The sequence below is a fragment of the Macrotis lagotis genome, chromosome 5 (assembly GCF_037893015.1).
Source record: "Macrotis lagotis isolate mMagLag1 chromosome 5, bilby.v1.9.chrom.fasta, whole genome shotgun sequence".
Classification (NCBI taxonomy): domain Eukaryota; kingdom Metazoa; phylum Chordata; class Mammalia; order Peramelemorphia; family Peramelidae; genus Macrotis; species Macrotis lagotis.
The window spans coordinates 38,266,051-38,289,378 of NC_133662.1; the positions used below are offsets into that span (position 1 = coordinate 38,266,051).

At 33.0% G+C, this 23,328-nt stretch overlaps 1 protein-coding gene across 1 annotated transcript in view; it reads left to right on the forward strand.

The window, feature by feature from the left end:
• LOC141489244 (uncharacterized) overlaps nucleotides 1-23,328 on the forward strand; it is a 116,494-nt gene that overhangs the window by 63,890 nt on the left and 29,276 nt on the right. The window contains 1 exon segment of the mRNA XM_074190000.1: nucleotides 14,741-14,910. Within this exon segment, the coding sequence (XP_074046101.1) occupies nucleotides 14,741-14,910 (170 nt within the window).

Below are 23,328 nucleotides of genomic sequence, written 5' to 3' on the forward strand. Positions count from 1 at the left end.
ACTTGTGCCTGGGGCAGAAGTAGTCTGTAATTGTATTTGTTCTGGGAAGAGGCCTCAGCTGCAATGGAAGCATGTACTCAGGGTTACTTAGACCAGATATGCTCAGGGATGATGTCAGCAGCTCTCCTGACCCAGAACTCTCTCCCCAGCCCTGTTGGCAAGCTCCAGCAGGTCTGCATGAACACCAAGGCCTCTGATCCCTAGTAGACCAAAGCCCCTGTGGAAGACCAGGCTCTAGCCCTGCTGAACAAGAAGGTCTGACTTTCGGGCCCTCAGGCTCCTGGGGCTCCAACCCCACTGCTAATCAAGCTGATCCACACTTTCCCTCTGCTCAGACTCACTCATGACTGTGGAAGACAAATCTTGAGGTAGAATGTCTTTCTCCTGCCTTTTCTTTCTGGGTTTTGTGGGTCGGATTTCTGTTAAGAGTTTTGTTTCATATCATAGATAAGGAAAGATCTGGAGACTTTAGAACTGTGCCTGTCTTCTCTCCGTTATCTTAGCCAGAAGCTAGCATATTATTTTATTTAGTATCTTTTTGTTTTTCTTTTACCAAACTGTTGATTTGGTTTTCATGATTCTCCTCCCAATTCTCTCCTCCATCTCCCTTGCTTTTCAAAATCTTTTTCCTTGGGACTAAAGTAATTCTCTCTCTCTGGCAGATTCTTTTTTTTTTTCTGTTGTTTATTCATTTTCTCAACCCAAGACCAATCAGCAGCACTTCCAAGTCTCTGGGTTTCTTTTTGTTGTTTTGTTTGTTGGGGGGGCACCCCACTGGGACCTTTATTCCTCCAAGGTCTTATGCTCTCTTGCCTGTGCTTTGATATGTAGATGGCACCCAGAATTCCCTGTGCCCTGGAGCTTTAAGGAGGAGTCCTGCTTGGCTATCTCAATATAGAAGCTGAAACTGCAACTGTGTGTAGGCAAACAGCAGTCCTACCTGGAGGGAGAGCAGAGAAATCTGTGCAGTCTTCCCTGACCCCCTTATTGTCTCTGGGGGTGTAGGCTGCTTTCTCCAAATTCTAGTTGTAGGTTCTACAGTCAGTGCTCCCTCATTCCACACTCATTCTGGTGTAGCAGAATTCTCTCCCTACCCTTTCAAGCTGTTCCTGGACTGCACTACGACTGGGGCTTTTTCCAATTCTGAATTCTGGTGAAACATACCTTTCCTGCAGAAATTTGAATTTATCTTGGACTGGCAAAATGAGTCACTTGGACTTTCTGTGGGTTCTGCACCTCTAAATTTTGTTTAGAGTCATAATTTGTTGGCCTTTGGAGTTTTGGGGGGAAGGAGTTCCTGGGAAATGGTGCCTTCATGCCACCATCTTGGCTCCGCCCCCCAAATATACTTCATTTTCAATGAAGAAACAAAAGTAATGAAGAATTGGACAAGTTGCACCCAGCCATTTTCTTGGCTCCATTTAGTTGGAAATGAGTAGGTGGGGACTGTGTAATTGAGCACACTTCCTAGATTTCCATCATACCAGGACAATTTCCTATTCTTTCCACCTTCAGTAAGAAAGCAGCAATCAAATAAATATGACTACTGCTCTAAGCTAGGCAGGTGGGTTGCAAAATGGATCCAGCCCTGGAGTAGGAGAAAAAAATTTTGAATTTGAACTCAGACACTTGACACTTACTGTGTAGACTTGGGCAAATCACTTAAGCCTGACTATCTCACATCCAGGACCATCTACAGGTGTCCTAACTCATTTCTCATCATTAGACCCAGATAACACAGGGGGAAAAAATGAAGTTAGTGACTTAGCGAAATATTGCCACACCCAAACCCAATTCACTTGTTTGTTATGGTATCTTTTCCCTGAAATCATAGTCTACCTAGGAATTGAAGGACAGGGGTAGCTAGGTAGCATGGTGGATAGAATACCAACCCTGGAGTCCAGAGGACTGAAATCAGACGTGTAATAATTACTTAGTTGTGTGACCTTGGGTAAATCACTTAATTCTACTGACTTGTCAAAAAAAAAAAGAAAAGAATGAATGACAGACATTATCTGCATCATCCTATCCATTACTACTAAAAAGATGTGGCAATCATCACTTATGAGTGAATTTATCAGCTCTGTGACTCCCTGGACTTAATATTCTTTTATCATTTACCTATACGATGTCCTGCACATATCATACAAATGTCTTGCAGAATAGGAAATGTCTCCTTTCTATATTGGTTATCCAGTACATGGTAGGCAAGGCAGTAAAAGATTTTTTTCTTTGATATTCCTTCTATCTTTTGGTGAGTCACACGGCTGTCCTTTTTTTATTGCTTTTTTGAATTTTATAATATGTTCCACCAGTCTAGCTTCCCTCCCGCGATCCCCATAGAAAGCAATGTGCTAGTCTTTACATTGTTTCCATGGTATACAATGATCAAAATTAAATGTTTTGAGAGAGAAATAATTTCCTTAAGCAAAAAAAAAAATAAAATATAAGAGCAAAATTATATAAGAAATGTTTTTTTATTATTTTTAATTAAAATTAATAGTCTTGGGTCTTTATTTAAAATCCACAATAGTTTCTTTGGATACAGATGGCATTCTCCATTGCAGATATTCCAAAATAGTCCCTGATCGTGCATTGATGAAATAGACAAATCCATTAAGATCCATCAACCCAATTTTGCTGTTAGGGTTTACATTGTTATTCTGGTTCTACTCATCTAACTCAGCATCAGTTAATGCAAATCCTTCCAGGCTTCTCTGAATTACCATTCCTCCAGGTTTCTAATAGAATAATAGTGTTCCATGATATCCATATACCACAATTTGTTGATCCATTCCCCAATTGATGGATATTCACTCAATTTCCAATTCTTTGCCATCACAAACAGGGATGCTATGAATATTTTTGTATAAGTACCCCTTTTCATGATCTCTTTAGGGTATAGACACAGTAGTAGTACTTCTAGATCAAGGGGCATGCACATTTTTATTGCCCTTTGTTGGTGATTCCAAATTACTCTCCAACAAGTTTGGATGAGTTCACCTCCACCAATGCATTAGCGTCCCAGATTTCCTACATCCCTTTGAACATTGATCATTGTATTTTCTGATCATACTGGCCAGTCAGAAAGCTGAGAGGTAGTACCTCACAGATGCTTTAATTTGCATTTTTTCAGTCAGTAATGATTTACAACAAATTTTCATATGACTATGGATTACTTTGATTTCCTTATCTGTAAATTGTCTAGACCATTTGTCACATGGGGAATGGCTTGGTTTTTTTATGTGTGTTTGTTTTGTTTTCTATAAATTTGACTCAGTTCTATATATTATACAAATGAGTCCTTTGTCAGAAATAAGAATTGTAAAATTTGTTCACAAATTTGCTACATTTCTTTTGATCTTAGTTATAGTGGTTTTGTTTGTACAAAAGCTTTTAAATTAAATGCAATCAAAATTATCTAATTTTTTAATGATGTTCTCCATCTTTTCCTTGATCTCATAGTTTACTTATAATATTGTCTTTTATGCCTAAATCCTGTACCCATTTGGATCTTATCTTGATTTTGGGTGTGAGATGTTGGTCTAATCCCAGTTTCTGTCATACTAACTCCCAATTTTACCAACAGTTTTTAATCAAAGAGAATTTTTATGCTATAAGTGAGCTCTTTGGGTTTATCAAATAGCAGGTTATTTTAATCATTTCCTACTATCACTTTTACATCTATTCTATTCCACTGATCCACCACTATGTTTCTTAGCCAAATACCATACAGTTTTGATGACTGAAGCTCTATAATGCACTTTTAGATCTGGTAGGATTGAGGCACCTTCTTTTGCACTTTTTTTTCATTAAATCTCTGGAAATTCTTAGCTTTTTATTTCTCCATATGAATTTACTTAAAAATTTTTCTAACTCATTAAAATAATTTTTTGGAATTTTGATTGGTAGGACACCAAATAAATAGTACATTTTAGTAGAATTGTCATTTTTCTTTTATTAGCTCGGCCCATACACGAGCAATTGATATTTGCCCAGTTATTTAAATCTGATTGGATTTGTTTGAAAAGTGTTTTGTAATTGTTTTCAAAAAGTTTATGAGTCTACTTTGGCAGGTAGAGTCCCAAGTATTTTGAAGTTACTTTGAATGGGATTTGTCTTTCCTGCCCTTGCAGCTGTATCTTGCCAGTAGTACATAGAAAGTTTGAGGATTTATGAGAATTTATTTTGCATCCTGTGACTTTGCTAAAGTTACTAATTGTTTCTAGTAGTTTTTAAGATGATTGTTAAGTATTCTCTAGGTATACCTTCATATCATCTGTAAAGAGTGAGAGTTTTGCTTCTTCCTTCCCAATTCTAATTTTTTCAATTTATTTTTCTTCTATTATTGCTGAAACAAACATTTCTAACTTAATATTGAAGAGTAGTAGTGATAGTGATAGTGGTCATCCTTGTTTCACTCCTGATCTTATTGGGAATGTCTCTGTCTTGTCTCATTGCACATAATGCTGTTTGATCTCAGATAGCTATTGCTTATCATGCCAAGTAGCAATCCATTGATTACTAAGCTCTCTAGTGTTGCTAGTGCTGTATTTTGTCAAAGGTTTTTCAGCATCTATTGATATACTCATATGATTTCTGATAGTTTTGTTATTGATATAGTTAGTTAAAGTAACAGTTTTCCTAATATTGAACCAACTCTGAGTTCCTGAGATAAATATGTCTTGGTCATAGTATATTATCCTAGTGACAGCTTGCTGTAATCTCTTTGCTAAAATTTCTTTTAAGATTTTTGCATCTATATTACTAGGGTGATAGGTCTATAATTTTCTTTCTTTGTTTTTACTCTTCCTGGTTTAGGTATCAGAACCATATTGGTATCATAGAAAGCATTAGGCAGAGTTCCTCTATTTTTTATAGAGTTTATATAAAATTGGAAGTATTAAATAAAATTTAAGTATAATATAGCAGACCATGTGAATAATTTTCAAGGGAAATACTTTCTCACATTCTAAAATTTTGCCTCTATTCTTTTAGATAGTAGATGCATTTTTGTATATAGGATTTTAAGGTTACAAAACATCTCACATATATAACCTCAGAATATTAGGTCCTCCACATACTTGTATGATTAAGATGGTGCAATTATTATTATTATATTCATTTTTATTATGAGGAAAACAGAGGGCCTGAGATGAATACCCATGTGTTTTCTTCCCATGTGATTATTGTAAGTGTATCATTCAATCTTCTCTTTCTACTATTTTGCTTGTTTTGCTTTTCATTGCCATTCAAAGGTCAACCATCAAGCATTTTTATCAAAAGAAAACAATAGCAACAAAAAAGAAAACGATAGCTGTTCAAATTTTTCATAGTAAAATAAAATATGTTTTAAAGAAAGTGATATAAATATTCAACATTTGATAAATGGTAGGTATTCTGATATAAAATAATGAAGTCTTATTCCTCTAGAAAGAATGTAATATAAAGAAGTAATTGGGGCGGCTAGGTGGCACAGTGAATAAAGCATTGGCCCTGGAGTCAGGAGTACCTGGGTTCAAATCCGGGCTCAGGCACTTAATAATTACCTAGCTGTGTGGCCTTGGGCAAGCCACTTAACCCTGTTTGCCTTGCACAAAACCTAAAAAAAAGTAATTGTCTCAAAATTCAGGGAATAACAAGGGCAAATAAATATCAAAAGAAAATACCTTTAAAATAATCTACAAGCCCAACTAGGCCTTCTTATTTCTAAACTACAAATCATATTTTCTAAAAAGATTGCTATTCTTCTATATTCCTATTTTTATAATTGAGATTATTTTCTAGTTATAATAATGGAAGATGTTTCATTTTGTGTCTTTGTATACTCCTTCACATAATGAATGCTTATTGAAGTGAATTGAATTTTGTTTAATTTTTTGCTGAATTTCTCTATTACTTGATCTTTCATTTTCTGATATTGGTGATGAGAACGGAATCTGTCATTTTATTAGAGTAGAAACACACAACAAGAAGTCTGGATATTTTCCAATTTCTTTCACTGAAAAGAATTCACATATGGATGAGAAATTGGGTTGCACATAATATGGTGACACTGTAATGATAATATTAATTTTATTATCTCAAAAATATAAAGTCCATCAGTTAATCATTAAGTATTATTAAAGTGTTTCCTATGTACTAAGAATTTTACTAAATCCTAGGTAAAAAAGAAAAGTAAAGAACAGTCTCTGTCCTCAAGAAGCTTATATGCCAATTGATAGAAATATACAAAAATATATAATGAATGTTTACTTATATGGTTTAATATGTATATGTGCATGTATGCTTATGAGTATCTGTCAAAATATATGGGTGGAAGTGAATAAAATGAAAGATCATTTCAGAGGAGAGGTTCTAGAAATGAATGGAGGATAATGGGGAAAATGTTTCTGCATATGAAATATAACTATCACTTCAAAATAAATCGGGGAAACCAGGAGGCCATGATGAAAATGGAGAGCATGATGACCATTGGGAATAGTCAGTGAGATACAATGGTATCACTGAGGGGCAAGTCATTGGATCATAGAGCATATGCAAAATATTTGAAAATTTAGGAAGGGACTACACTATGAGAACTTTAGTAGTCAAACAGAAGACTTTTATTTTTGTTTTGTTTTTAATCACTATTTGATGCTGGATATAATAGACATTGGAGTTTATTAAGTTGTACTTTGTTAAGTATGGTCAAGCCTGTGCTTTAAGAGGAACAAATTGGTAGTCAAATGGAAAAGGAATTAGTAAGGAGAGAACCATAATAATTAGCTTAAGACATGTTTAGGGCACAAGGAGTGTGAGATTCACAGCAAATATGATTTAAATACAATGGACATAAGAGATTTTTACTGGACACTTTTTTGATTCTTTAGTAAATCTCATACTCATTTTGTCCATCATCTAAGGCTCTCCGCAGTCTGAATTCAACCTACTGTGGCATTGTTCCTTGCACTGCTTCCCTTTACAATGATGAAGCAGTGAACAAATCAAAACACTTTCTTCTCACTGTTAAAGTCCTGTACTTTCCCACCTGCTTATTTTGTTCAGTTTCTTGTTTTGCTAAGACAATAGCAAACAACATAATAAAATATGAACTTCACTACCTTATGTCACTGAATATTTTCTCACCCTTCTTTGCTTATTGAACACCTACTTAGTCTTTACATTTCCAGAAAATTTTTAGCCACTCTTTATAATACTGCAGTCTTGAGTTTTCTTCTACTCTACTTTTAGTTTCCCAAAATATGCACATATGTGTAGTTATAAATTAATCAAAATGTATTTCATATTATTAATATATAAATTTTTATTTATTCAGCCATTTAATAAACTTCATAGCAGTAAAATTTCAAGTTATATTTTTTGCTATATCTTCCACCTGAGTTGTCAAGTTAGTCTTCTTAAACCAGACTTCCAACCACACTATTCATCAACAGTGGTTTGCTATAAAATTATTCATATTCTGCTACTCTTCTCCACCCTTTCTAGTCTCTTTGTACCTTACTTCCATTCCTCCACATTATCTGCAATCAATTGATTCTTGATATTTGACTTTTCCTCATTCATCTCACTTCATTTCCCAACTCCGAATATTTTTGCAGACTGTCCTCCATGGATCCCACTTAGAAATGGGTTTAAAGAAGCTATACCTTGGAGCATGAGAAACCGTGAGCCTGTGCCATAACCACTTCTAATAAACTTGGACTTACACAACAAAAATTTTCTGGTGGTCTTCACCTAGAAGGCCAGTAGATACAATTCAACCATGATTTGTTAATAATCTCAATTGAATGACAAAGACATAATGAGATATTTCAAATTTTGTGGGATGTGACCAAAGGAGTTTTTAGTGGAAACTGATATATCTACATGTGTAAATCAGTAAAAGAAAAATAAAAAAGATCAATAGATTAGACATGCAATTAAAATAACTAGAAAAACTGCAAATTAAAAAATCCTCAAAGAAATATCAAAATGGAAATTTTGAAAAGCAAAAGAGAAATTTATGAACTGAAAATAACTTTATTGAATCAAAAAAAGCAAGACTCATTTTTTGAAAAAAACAATAAAAATAGATAAAACTGATTAATTTGATTTCAAAAAGAAAGTAAAAATAACATTTTAGAATCAAACATTTAATGGATAAATTCACCATTAATGAAGAGGAAATCAAAATTATTAATATATTAGTTTTATATATGACATTTTGCCCAAATGCATGTCAGTAAAACTGGCATCATAAATTGTATCATAACTGACTATATCAAGAAAAAATAAAAATCATAAGATTGTATAATAGATGTAGATAAAGGTTATAACAAAATACATTACCCTTCCTATTAAACATTAGAAAATTTATGATCATCGGGAAGAGTCAGTGAGATACAATGTTATCACTGAGGGTCAAGTCATTAAATCATAAAATATATGCAAAATGTTTGAAAACTTAGGAAGGGATTAGGTTGTGAGGACTTGAGTAGTCAAACAGAGGGTTTTTGTTTTGTTTTGTTTTGTTTTTAATCATATTTGATCCTTGAAAACATAGGAAACTTTCTTAAAATTAACATTTTGTTAGAACTGCTAATTATAACAGTAAGAAAAGGGAAAAAAAGACAATTAAGTATTCATAATGGACATGCATGTTTCACTTTTAATCTCAATAGAAAGACAAAGTTTATCCCCATCATAGATAATGCTTGCATTAAGGATTTAGACAGTTATGACTTCTGGGAATGTGCTGCCATGATAAGCACAAGAATTAAATTTAAGTGAGAAGATTGCTTTGCTAAGTCATATGCCTCACTTTCTCTTCCAGAGCCATCTGAGTCCAGTGGCCAGATATAAATGAGGATAACAAGAGATGGTCTGGGATTTGAGGCAATCAGGGTTAAGTGAATTGTACAGAGTCACACAGCTAGTAAGTGTCAAGTATCTGAGATCAGATTTGAACTTCTGTCCTCTGGACTCCAAGACCAGTGCTCTTTCCACTGTACAACTACCTGCCAATATAAACTCAAGGGTTAGATGAATAGACTTATAAAATACTTTTCAAATTTGGAAAAAATGTTAATCATTTGTAAATTTGTAGTCTGAGACATTATAATCAAATATGACTAATCTACCAAATTTAATTTACTCATTCAGTCATGACATTTAAAGTATCAAAGAATCATAGAACTAGAGAAAAATAGCTGAAAAATTCTTCTAGAAGAATAAAAGGTAAAGAATATCAAAGTAAGTAAAAATGAGTAAGGCAGTCTAGCAGTTCCATACTTCAAATGAAATTACAAAGCTTTAATCATCAAAACAATTTGGCAAATAAAATAGATAAAAATAGAGTGGTAGATCAATGGAATAAACTAGGTACTGATACATTAGAGAAATAATCATAGTAACCTACTGTTTGATAAACTATATTGATCCAGACTTTGAGAATAAGAACTCAACATTTGACAAAATTACCTGAAAACACTGAAAAGCAATTTTGTAGAAACTAGGCATAAACCAGTATCTCACACAATATCTATCAAGATTTGATCAGATGGACCATGATTTATACCTAGAGGGGGATATCACACGTACATTAGGTGAGCATGGAAATGGGAGAATTTTTGACCAAAAAAAAGACATAGGGGTAATTTTGTAAAGTAAAACATAATTTTGATTACATAACATTGAAAAACAAAAAACAAAACTAATGCAGTAAAAATTAGGAGGAAAAGAAGCAATGGAAGGAGGGAGTATTTTGCAAGATGCTTCACTGATGAGAACCTTATTTCTCAAAACTGTAGGGACCTGAGCCACATTTTTAAATATAAATGCTATTCCCCAGATGATATATAGTCAAAGAATACAAACAGGTAATTTTTCAGAAGAGTAAATCAATATTACCCAAATACATGAAATATACTCAAAAACACTAGTGATTAGTGAAATGCAAATTTAAGCAACTCAGATGCTATCTCACAGCTATGAGATTGGCTAAAATGACAGAAAAGAAAAATTACAGATACTGGATGTGATATAGAATAATTGGGACCCCAACTCACTACTCTAATCATTCTGAATAACAATTTGGAATTATTTTTCAAGGATTATAAAAATGCACATTTCCTTTGATGCAACAATGCCCCTCCTAGGTTTGCATTTCAGCAATATCAAAGAAAAGGAAAAAGGTGCTATTTGTATATAAATAGTTAAAACGGATTTTTGATATGTTGAACAACTTGAAAATGAGGGTATGTCTATTATTTGGGAATGGGTGAACATGTGCTAAGTGATTGTGATGGCATACTTGGTGCTGTAAGAAATAATGAGTAGGATGATTCCTGAAAATCCTGAAAAACCTTATATGAACTGATGCAAAATAAAATTAGTATAATCAAATAAACATTGTATACAATATCAAAAGTGAACTACTTAGCTACTACAATCAAGATAAATGAGCCAAGAAAATTTCAAAAGCCCCCGATGAGAAATGCTATTCATATCCAAAAAAGAAAACTAATGAACTCTAAATATAGATTGAAGCATATTTTTTTAAAACTGTATTTCTCCTTTTTAAATTTCATTTATATTTTCTTATGGTCTAGATTTTTTAGAATCATGCACAATAATGGACAATGCTGGCCACTAAGAACTTTTTTCAGCCAACTTCCTCTAACATTTAGAATCATTGGTCACAGAAGATCATAGTGCATTTATAATGGATAGAATGAGCTCATCCAATATGAGCAAATAACAAATTACAATTAATATTAAAGTGTAACACCACAAGAGTTTTAAAACCAAGGAATTAAAGAATTGTGATGCAAGGAAAAGGAAGTCAAAACAAAAGGATAACATAAGAATTGACTTAGATATATGAGTCACCCATTGATTGGGATCTGTAATGTAGAAAATAATGATATGTATCATTTATATTCTTATTTGTAAATATTGTCTCATGTAGAAATCTTGAGGAAGTATAGAATGAGCACTCTCTTCAAAAGGTGTGTACATTCTTATAACACTGGTATTCTAAGATTATAAATTCATGAAGAGTGTGGAAATTATTATAATTAAAATTGTGTGAGGACACTATTAGGAAAGCAGCTGTAATGCCAAATTCATTTATTTACTCAGTCAATTCTGTTTTCTGGAAGATGGGGAAAAATGATGATACTATCACCAAGATAATTGTTTCAATTGTTAATATCAAACTAATTAGAAATAGACAATATCAATGTGTGTGAATCACAAGATATTGTCTTCAGTGATGAAGCAAAATAGAATGTTAAACCTAAATAATACAAATCACAGTGTCGTTTTTTCTAAAAATGTGATTGGTTAAACTATGCAAATTAACAGAATAGATGAGACTCAGCCAGTAATGCCAAACTGAAAATATTTGAACACCTAGATTAAGCAGAGATAAATGAATTTCTTCTGCTGGATATGTACTGAAAAACATATGAAAGAATTTCATCAGGGATCAATCAAGTCAAATATGTGCATAATAGGAATCCTTTAATAACATAATAAACAGATATAATGCTTAGTTAGCATTATTGAAGATTTCAAAAACCAAAGGATTCATCCTCTTATAGAATAACTCATTTCATAAGAGAGATTAATTTTTTAGAATAAATATATCTATATATATATTTATTTATTTTGATCTGTAACTTCTTGATATTTGTTTTTCTAATGTTTTCTGGTTTCATTAAGAACAAACTCTTTTATGGTAAGGATGAGTCCATTTTAAAAACTCTGATCATCAATATGTCCTCATGCTCTGCCTCCAAGATTTCTCCAAGACAAACCAATTAATTTCCTTGAATTGTTCTTCCACTTCATGGATTCTAGTAATTTTGCTAGTTCATTGACAAAGGATATACTTCACGTCCTTGATAAAATGAAATGATGAAAACTTTTGATATTTATATATACATATATATATATATATATATATCCTAATATCTATATGGATATGAATGAGGTATTGTTTGCTATAATGAAAGAATATAGATTCTCAGGTAAGATGATGCCTCTAAGCTATGTGATCTTGGGTTAATAATTTATCCCACTCTGCTCTTTATTCTTCTCATCTTTTAAAAAAGTAGATAATTATACTGTACTACTTACCAAAAAATACTGTTGTAAGAAGCACATGCAATATTATATACAAATGCTATTACTAAGGCTAATAATTATTGAAACTGCCACTAGATGATGTAATGATTTAACATTTTCTTTGGAGAGAATTATCAATCATATGCCTTAATTTATGGTCATAATTTATTGATCTATAATGCAGAAGTTATATTTAAAATATTTTTGCTATCAATTACATTTTAATTCATTAAATTGCTATATTATTATAATAAAACAGTGGAATTTGACACACAAGAAATATGGAAATCTCTTTCTATGACCTTGGAATAATTTAAATCTTGTTTAAAGGCCCCTAGATCTGATCTGAGAACTCATTTAGTCATAGTCCTTCATTTTAAAATGAAACTGAGACCTGGGGAAGTTAAACAACTTGCTCAAGGTCATAAAGAAAATAAGCGTAGAGCCAGGATTCAAACTCAGGTGTTGTTAGTCTAAACTGAGCTCTCTTTCACTTAACCTTGACTGACATCACTTGGGTCACTCTGATTTAAAACCATACAGCATTACTAAGAAAATTTTGTTGTTCTAATTTGTAAAAGTTAATGCAGACTTCTCTATTCTGAACCCAGATCATTTTCTCTCTGAAATTAAATTCCCTTAACATCCATATTGAAATTTAAGCTTCACTTGCTGATCATTAAATTACATGTTTGGTCATTTTTTATAAATATTTTATTTGTTTTGCAATTGTATACAATAGTAGTTTCTACCTATCATTTTTGTAAAGTTTTGAATTTTACATTTTCCCCACCCTCACTTACCTCCCCCTACTCCCCACAGAAGGCAGTCTATAATTGTGACATTGTTTCCATGCTATACATTGATCAAAATAGAATGTTTAAAGAAAAATTATATTCTTGAGGAAAAAATAAAATATTAGAGAAAGTAAAATTATGTAGTACATAAAATAACTTTAAAAAAATGAAGCTAACGGACAGCTGGGTGGTGCAGTGGATAGATCATTGACCCTAGAGTCAGGAGGACCTGAGTTCAAATTCAGCCTCAGACATTAAATAATTGCCTACCTGTGGGACCTTGGGCAAGTCACTTAACCCCATTGCCTGGCCCAAAAAACAAAAAACAAAAAATGAAGGTAATAGTCATTGAGCTTTGTTTAAATTCCACAGTTCTTTCTCTGAATACAGATAATATTTTCCATAACAGATCCCCTAAAGTTGTCCCTGATTATTGCACTGATGGAATGAGCATGTTCATTAAGTTTGATTATCACCTGCATGTGGCTGTTAGGGTGTACATTGTTCTTTTTGTTCTTCTCCTCTCACCCAAGATCAGTTCAAGCAAGTCTTTCCAGGCTTCTCTGAATTACCATCCCTCCTAGCTTCTAATGGAACAGAAGTGTTCCATAATGTACATATACCACAGTATGTTCAGCCATTTCCCAACTGATGAACATTTACTCAATTTCCAATGCTTTGTTACCACAGAAGTGCTATGCATATTTTTTGTACAAGTGATGTTTTTAGCCTTTTCCATGATCCCTTCAGAGTATAGAACCAGTAGTGCTATTGCTGCATCAAAAGATATGCATATTTTTATTGCCTTTGGGCATAATTCCAAATTGCTCTTCAGAAAGGTTGTATCAGTTTACATCTCCACCAATAATGTATTAGCATCCCAGATTTTCCACATCCCTTACAACAATGATCATTATCCTTTCTGGTCATATTGGCCAGTATGAGAGGTGTGAGGTGATATTTCAGTAATTCTTTACTTTTCATTTTTCTAATCAGTGATGATTTAGAGCAATTTTTCTTCAGACTATGCTTAGGTTTGATTTCCTCATCTGTAACTTGTGCTTGCATATCCTTTGATATTTGGTCATTTTAGCGATGATCCTAAATAGTCTACAGAGATTAATTATATTGGTGAGAAATTATTGAGTACATGTGTGATTAAAAGACAAAATGGGATGATTATGTAGTAAGAATATGAAAAAAAACAGATAACAAACCTAGTAACACATTGGTTCTTCTAAGTTATTTGAAGAATAAAAGGGATACGTCCAGGGTAGTGGATAGTTTCTAGTCTTTTAGCCAGTTGTTTGTCAAAGGGCATGGATGATTATTCTAAGGAGGTTTTATAAATAAATATAGATAAGAATTACACAAGCCATAAAACAATAAATATTCATTAGATTACTAATCTGTGTCAGACATTATTTTAACCACTGCCCTCAATATATGTGCATAGCTGAAAGGAGTGCCTAGTATATATTGTGGAGATTTCTGAAAAATAATTTTTTTGAATCTTTGTTCAAACTCCTGTTTGACTTTTATTCATGTTATTATAGAAATCATCCATGAGCTGTAAGTCTTTTCTAGAAGTGTTGAGAGTGTACAGATATTAAGGAAGCATGGAGACACTCCCATTTACCCTTGCTTTAGATGGGGAGTTATTTAAGTCAATCACTTTGCCTTACTTTATATCTCTAGCAATGGAATAGTGCCAGACATATAGCAAGTGATCAATAGATGCTCATTGATTCAGATTGATAAATGATCAGTCAGTTCCTTTTTTCTTTGTTCGTTTCCTTGCTACTTCTCTTAAACAATTTTCCACCAAGGCTGAAGGGGCCACAGTGCAGCTGTGGCTGCATCACACTGGAGGAAACCAGCTCCAAACTTCCAGGAACAGCCCAGTGCCTGGGTCCTTGGGAGCACCTGGTTCCATGGTATCAGTGGAGGTTTTCCAGACCACTCTGCCAGGAATTACAAAAGACATCTTGGAAGATCAGTAGGAAAACTTTGCCTTACCAGAATGAGCATGGAGTCCAGGCTAGTCAGTTCTCAGAACAGACCCACCCTGGAAAACAGAGGCAGGCCTGCAGAATCACCCATCAGTTGTTTCCAGGGTGCTCAGAACATGAACAGTAAGGGGATCTAAAGAGACAATTGGGGTCTCTCTCTTCCCTGTGGCAGAACACTGTTACTTTGTCCATGTGGAGATCTGTTGCAGTCTGGGGCCCCATACTGCCGCAGCAGATCAGGGACACTTCTCACAGCTTTGGGGCAGAGGGGTGTGCTTGTGATCATCCACCGACGATAGCACAGGCAGGAGAGCAGTCAGAGCCTCTCATAACAACTGGGAGGAATTAAGGTCCCTGGGGAAGTGTACTCAAAACATTCAAAGGTATGAAAAGTAGGTTAAAACCAAGTCATAGCCTGGGGAAATAAGAAAACAACAGAAAAAAAATAATCTGACCATGGATGATTACTTCAGTCACATGGCAGATCAAAATTTACACTCAGAAGATGGCAAAGCCCAAACTTCTTTATCCAAAGCCTCATTGAAAAATAGAAATTGTTCTCAGGCTATGGAAGAGCTGAAAAAAGATTTGGAAATCAAGTAAGGGAAGTAGAAGAAAAATTGGGAAGAGAAATGAGAGTAATATAGGAAAATCAAGAAAAAATAGTGAGCAGCTTCATGGAGGAGATACCAAAAAGTACTGAAGAAAATAACATGTTAAAAACTAGTTTAGGTCAAATGGAAAAAGCAGTGCAAAAGATCAAAGCAGAGAAGAATACCTCAATTATCAGAATTGGCCAGATGTAAAAGGAGCTAAGAAAGGTCTCTGAAGAAAAGAACCACTTCAAATGTATAATGGAGCTAAGGGAAGCTGAAAACTTTGTGAGAAATCAAGAAACAATAAAACAAAACCAAAAGAATGAAAAATTTAAAAATGTCAACTATCTCATTGGAAAAGTAACAGACCTGGAAAGCAGATCCAGAAGAGATAACTTCAAAATGTTGGGGCTATCTGAAAGTCAAGAACAGGAGAAATTCTCCAATTATCCTACTAACCTAGAAACAGAGGGTAAAATGGAAATTAAGGGAATTTATAAATCACTTCCTGAAAGAGATTCTCCCCTCCCCCCAAAAACACAAATTCCCAGGAATATTATAGCTAAATTATAGAACTTCCAAGTCAAAGAGAAAATATTACAAGCAACCAGAAAGAAACAATTCAAATATTGTTGTGCTACAATCAGGATTGCATAGGATTTAGCAGTGTCTTCATTAAGGGATCATAGGGATTACAATATAATACATTGGAAGATAAATTGCTTTGATTACAACCTAGAATAAACTATCCAGCAAAATGGATTGTCTTCTTTCAAGGGAAAAAAAAAAACTAGACTTTCAATGAAACACAACTTTCAAACTTTCCTGCTGAAATGACCAGCTGAACAGAAAGTTTGATTTCCAAGTACAGGACTCAGACGACTCATAGAGAGAATTGGGAAGGAGAAATTATGAGATGTTTAATGATGTTGAGCTGCTAGTATCCCAGCATGGAAAGAAAATATTGATAACTCATATGAGTCTTATCAGAAATGGTTTGAAGAGGAAACAACATATAGACTCTATAAAGTGTAAAAATCTATCTTACCCTAGAGGAAAAAGGAGAGGAACTGGATGTAGAAAGGAGATAGAGAGTGGAGTGGGGTATAGGTGATAGAATAGAGGGAAGATTGTGGGAGAGGATAGTCAGATATAATACACTTTTGAGGAAGGACAATGTAAAAGGAGAGACAGAGAGAGAGAGAGAGAGAGAGAGAGAGAGAGAGAGAGAGAGAGAGAGAGAGAGAGAGAATAGAATAAATGTGAATGGGAAGGAATAGAATGGAGGGAAACCCAGTGAGCAATAGCAACTGTGGGAAAAAAAAGTTATTGAAGTAACCTCTTTGATGGACTTATGATAAAGAATGGAATCCATCCCAGAGACAAAGCTGTTGGTATCTGAACACAGACTGAAGTACATTTTTTTCCTTTTCTCTCATTTTCTTTTTCTAGAAATTTATCTCTGTGAGAGGAAATTATGCTTACTGTTGCAGTAAGACTATTATAGTAATATGAAATGATATATTAAAAATTAAAAGGCCCCTATATTTTGGGGTAACATAATGCAATTTCCCAAAGACAATCTAAAGTGTTCTGTTATTTTTCAATATTTCAATATACATTTTTGGTTCCTGTCCATGATTTCTGCCAATATTATGAAAAGTCATACATATATGCATATGTATTTTTATGAATATGGATATATATATGCACATGAATACACATGAATTCACTTTTATATATACAGATGAATATGTATGTGTGAGTCAACTAGCATTTATCAAACACCTATTATATTCCAGACACTTTGCCATGTGAAATACAAAGGAAAAAGTTAGATACTTCTTGTTGGGAAGCTTATATTCCAATGGGAAAAAAAGACCCATAAACAACACTATATACAATCATGATATTTAACAGGACAAATTGGTGATAATTAACAGAGAGAAGGGACAAGTATTAAGGAATATTGGGATAGACTTTTTTTCCAGATAGATGTTAACTGAGATTTGAAGGAATTTAAGGAAGTTTAGAGACTGAAATGAAAAAGGTCTAATAATGGGAGATAGCATGTTTGTGTGTGTATATGTGTGTGCATGCAAATGGGCCAGCTCTATGGGCAGATATTGAACTATATATCATAATTTGGATAGCAACTATTTTTCATTTCCAGATAATATTAAAAAAAACTTTTTAAAAAAGTATTCATGATTTTCATTCTGTATGTTCTACAAAGGGATTGAATTAATCAGTACAAAGTCATCCACAAATAAGTATATATACAAGATCTTATCATTTCAGGAGAATTCTACTTCTATTTTTACTCTGCCCTGGACATCCTTTGTTTCCGAATCAAATACCTTCTGTGAGCAAGTGACTCAGCTTTTATTTCTTTTGGATAATAATAATAATAAAAGGATCAAACATTTCTATTCATTTTTAAAGAAATCTTGAGTAATTTGAATATATTTTTTGCAAGACAGTTTTCAGAGAAGAGGCTTTAATTCAGTCTTCTGCTCTACTGAATCAAATGCCTTTCACAGTTAATAAATAATATTGTAAAGTAATAATCACCAAAAATATCTGGGACACTCAAAGAAATAGAAGGATAGATTCAGTGGAACAGATTAGGTACCTAAGATATAGATGGTGGATAGTTTCTGGTAGTGTATTAATATCATAACCTAGGTTTTGATAAAACTAAAGACCACATCTTTTGGGATAAGAACTCACTGAGACAAAAATTGCTGGGAAACCTGGAAAATCAATAGAACACACTCTAGGTATAGACCAACATCTCACATCATGTAACAAAATAAGGTCAAAATATTCATGATTTAGACATAAAGGGTGACAGCACAAACTAATTAAAAGAACAAGGAATAGTCTACTCTCAGATCTTTGGGTAGGGGAAGATTTCTTGACCAAACAAGAGATAGATAGATAGATAAAATTTCAACATATAAAATAGATAATTTTAATTATATTAAATGAAAAAGTTTTGTTACACAGTTAATAAATAATAGGGATAATGAGACTTTGTCTTCTCTACATTTTTTTGGCAAAAGTATGATGACAAAGATGTGGTTTGCTGTAAAACAATTTTGTGAAACCATGCCTTTGTCCCTAGTGTGCCCTCAATAAAGGTACATCATATTCTCAGGTTTAATTGATAGGGGAAAGTCAGAAGGTGTGACAATAGTTGAGGACATATTCTAGACATTAGATAAACCTCACATGCATATAAACATTCATAGTATGCATATTTGTATATTTTTACATATACATGTATGCATAAAATGACTAGATAAAGATACAATTATTGAAGAAAGAAAGGTACATGCTTCCAAGCATATCTATTTATTAAGCAATGCATGCCAATTGCAAAACAAGTTAAAATCAGTTGCCTACCTCAACTTTGGCACTATATTCCAAATACATGTGAAAATAAAGTTTTATACATTAAATATACAAATCCAATAAACCAATTAATTAAAAGGAAACAATACGATCTTGGAAATTTCAGTGCTATCTGCAGGAAAGACTTGAGGTTTTCCAGTAGGGGTAGGGAAAAATGAATAGATATAATTCCCTGAATTCAGAAAGGACAGGTATTTCATTCACCCCACCACTGCCACCAAGTGTCTGTAAATAATGAAAGGAAAAAGAAAACTGATCAGTTTATGTCCAGTTTTCAGATAAATCATGTGGGTTGTTTGAAATGTGCAATCAAGAGAAAACTTACATCAATTTTTTGATCTGACTAGGTTTCTGGTCAGTTTAACCTTGCTTAAGGAATGCTAAATAGCAGGTAAATGTGATTCGGTTTCTCTGTCACACAAGGCTAGGTCCAAATGATGCAATAAGATTTTCTTCCAAATTCCATAAAAGAATAAAATAACAGAACAGAAGTTAGACTAGACTCATAATTGAATAGAAAGGAAACTGAGCTACCTCCTGAAAAGGGTCATAACACAGAGTCAGTGTGAGTCACTCAATTTCCACAATTAATTACTTATTATCATAATAGACTCAATTATCTAAATACATCAAAATATCAATAAATTTATTCATGACTTTTTTCTTAGAAAGATTTTATTTATTTTGCATTTTACAATTTTTCCTCTAACCTTTTTTCCCTCTCCCCACCTCCCACAGAAGGCATTCTGTTAGTCTTTACTTTGTTTCAGTGGTATACAGTGGTATACATTGATCTCAGTTGAATGTGATGAGAGAGAAATCATATCCTTAAGGAAAAAATAAAGTATAAGAGCAAAATTATATGAGATATTGGGTTTTTTCAAATTAAAGGTAATAGTCTTTGTTCTTTGTTCAAACTCCACAATTCCTGCTCTGGATACAGATGATATTATCCATTACAGATGGCCCAAAATTGCCTCTAATTGTTGCACTGATGAGATGAGCAAGTCCATCAAGGTTGATCATCACCCCCATGTTGCTGTTAGGATATACAATGTTTTCCTGGTTCTGTTCATCTCGCTCAGCATCAGTTCATGCAAATCCCTCCAGTCATCCCTGAATTCCAATTCCTCCTGGTTCCTAATAGAACAATAGTGTTCCATGACATACCTTAGGAATGTAAAGTAGGAAATGTAAGTTTAAAAATCCAAAATAATAAATACAAAAACAAGTGTGAAAAAGTGCAAAATGCAAGTAAAAAAATCTGTAATCACTATATAAGACATTCCCAGTTTTTAGACACCATTTTTAAAAAAAAGAGTGCATCTTATACATTGGGAAATATGGTAGTGATTGAAATCAATCTTGACATATTTCCCCTACTTTTTTCATCATTTTGTTTTCTTCCTTTTATCATCCTGATTTTATTTTGGGGTTAATCTAACTCTTTTGTCAACCTTCTTAAAAACTAATTTTCCTTCTTCTACTTTCCACAGGAAAGATCACAGTTTCACCCAAATATTATAGTCTTTAGATCTTTTTCCCCTTTCAATTAACATCAGAGGAAAATTTTGTCACTCTAGGAATCAGGGAGATTTTGTTATAATGAAATCTATGCACTAATATAGCCTAGTACGATGAATTCTGAGGATGGCAATGTTTTAGTAAAGTATAATTGTACTTTCATCTTTAAACCATGGGTTTGATTAGTTTTAAATCATCCAGTGGGTATCAGTGAATTAGGATTCAGAAAATAAACAGGTCTATGATTTTAGAAGTTAGCAGTCTGATTAATAAATTTAAATTCATATTTTCAAGACAAAATATTTTTGCAAAAGAAAATTCCCTGCACAAGTATCCTAACTTTCTGTTATATTCAGTATCTATATAGCTATTCAGTATCTATAAAAATCTTATTATTCAGATGATTCAGATGAGAATTTATTGAACCAGCAGAAAATAAGATATCTGATTCTAGGAGGAAAAGAATATATTTGAGAATGTAAGATATAGCAACAGTAATGATAGGAGGGTCAAAATTGTCTTTTCATTACCATTCCTCCATATTACTATTACACAGAGACACAAAAAGGAAAGGGAAAATCTAGTCTCAGAAAAGTAATGAAAGAATTTCCTAAACAGGTCATCATGCTATGATAAACACGGCATTTAATACAAAGAGTCAGTTCATTATGGCAAAAATGATAGGAGAGGCTTGGATGGGCAGTAAAATTTCCATATGAATTTTTATGTCCATGAATATATTAAAATTGTATCTTGTTAGTGTCCCCTTAATATCCTACCAGTGATAATTTTAAGTGATATATATGTAAAGTAACTAAAAAAAAAGATAGGGTTTAAAAGTATAAAGGAGAGCATAGCAGCCATTTGCCCAAGGTTGTCTTCTAAACTAATTAAAGCCTTTGATTCTTTTTTAAAACATATTTATTTATTTTTATTCATATGCACATGTATCTTTTTAAGTTACAAAGTTTCTTTCTACCTTTCCTTCTTACCCCTCTCCCCCCAGCAGTAAACAGTTTGATCAGCACTGTAAATACATATTTTTGATAAATATATTTACAGAATAGTTCTTTTAGGTATGAAGAATTAGTATTAAGGGAAAAAGAATACATAAGAGATAAATTTTATAAAGTACTCAGATTCTGGAGATTTGTGTGTGTGTGTGTGTGTGTGTGTCTTGTTTTGTTTTGTTTTTCTTCTTCTGGATGGGGAAAACATTGTCCATAGCCAGTCTAATACAGTTGCCCTAAAAGCCATTTATCCTCGAGCAAAATCTTTCCATATTTCATTGTCAATAGAGATGAATCAGTTTTCCTAAATTTATAAGTAGAAGAATACATATTTGAACCCAAAGTCTTTGAATACAAATTCAATGCTATTTTCACAATTGTGTTTTTAATAACATAATAATGGATCCAGAATGAAAGGTCTCTCATATGATTTTGCCTTAAGGGAGACTGCTCTAAATCAATATTATATTAGTTCCTTTGTGATGAGTAGTCATCTTCAACAAAAAAAAGCTGTATTTTATTTTTTTTAAATAGGCTTAATGGATTGAGAATTCACTGCTGTGGTTGATGAATTCTGGGAGGCTATATGTTACACAAGAGAATGTACCAGACTGACAATCTCCTGATTCTACCATGTATTGACAGTTAACCTTAAGCAGTTTTCTTAACATCCAATAAGCTCTTTTGGGATATTGTTGTTTTTTTATTTTGTTTTGTTTTCTTTTAACTTTTATGAAATTGCCAAGGGAATGAATTATCTATAATGATTACAAAAACATATGATAGTCTATGATTGGTTTTCTTAGTGAAATTGATTAAATTAAAAAAAACCTTATGGAATTATTGTTTCAGAGTTGGAAGGTCATTAGAATGAGCCCCATTCATACCTTCCCTTATGTATAAGAATTTGTATTTTCTAATAGAAGACTTAGAAGAAACTAATTCACTTCTACCCCAACTTTCCACTTACTCCTGTTCCTTGACACCCAGCCTTGGGGGGAAGGGTAAATACTCTAATTATACGGATGTTTTTCTTTAAATTGGTTCTATGAAAGTCTGAAATTTTATTCAAGTCCTTTCAAAGATCCTTCCTTTCTCCTTGGTGAACATTTTTCCCCAGAAGAACTTAAAAAAGCTTTTAAAATACTTTTTTAATGACTAAAATATATAGTATAATAGGTGTTTTTTTAAAGCCAAGAATTGAAGCAATAAAAGGGAAAATCCTTATCTTAGTGTTTTAAGAACATTTCAAGTTTCAGTATTTTTATTTTCCAGAGTTGCCAAAGATTCTGATATAGAAAACTTTCTATTGTCTATGATCTCTTTTTCAGACCTTGAAGCTTCATCATAATATATAACCAAAAATTATACAACTATACCAAAGAGGGTTAAATGACTAAAGTTTGATAACAGCAATTAATGATTCTTTCAATTTTTAACCTAGCTCAGGGTATAATATTTAGTTCATTTTTGTGGTTAAGTTTCTTGCATAAACAAAAGAACTTTAGAGAAAAATTGGTGTCTTATCAAATGTGGTCTTAAGGATAACAGCAGACTGATAGATTCTGAGACATTCAGTTACTTCCTAAATCCTTGGCACATTCATTTTTGCTCTCTTGGTTTTGAACTTGACTGAAAGAAACAAATTTGCTGTTTTATTAGAGTTTGGTTTGAATTCTTTCTTCAAGCTTTGATAAAACCAGGATATTAGTAGAAATCATGAAGAGATCAAAGTAATGGAAGAAATTGGATTCTTTGGTAAGTAGAAATAGTGTCACTGAGCTCAAAATAAGTATATCCTTTGAATCACTGGGGACCATAGAATGGGCTACTTTTCTCTCAGCACATCATTACT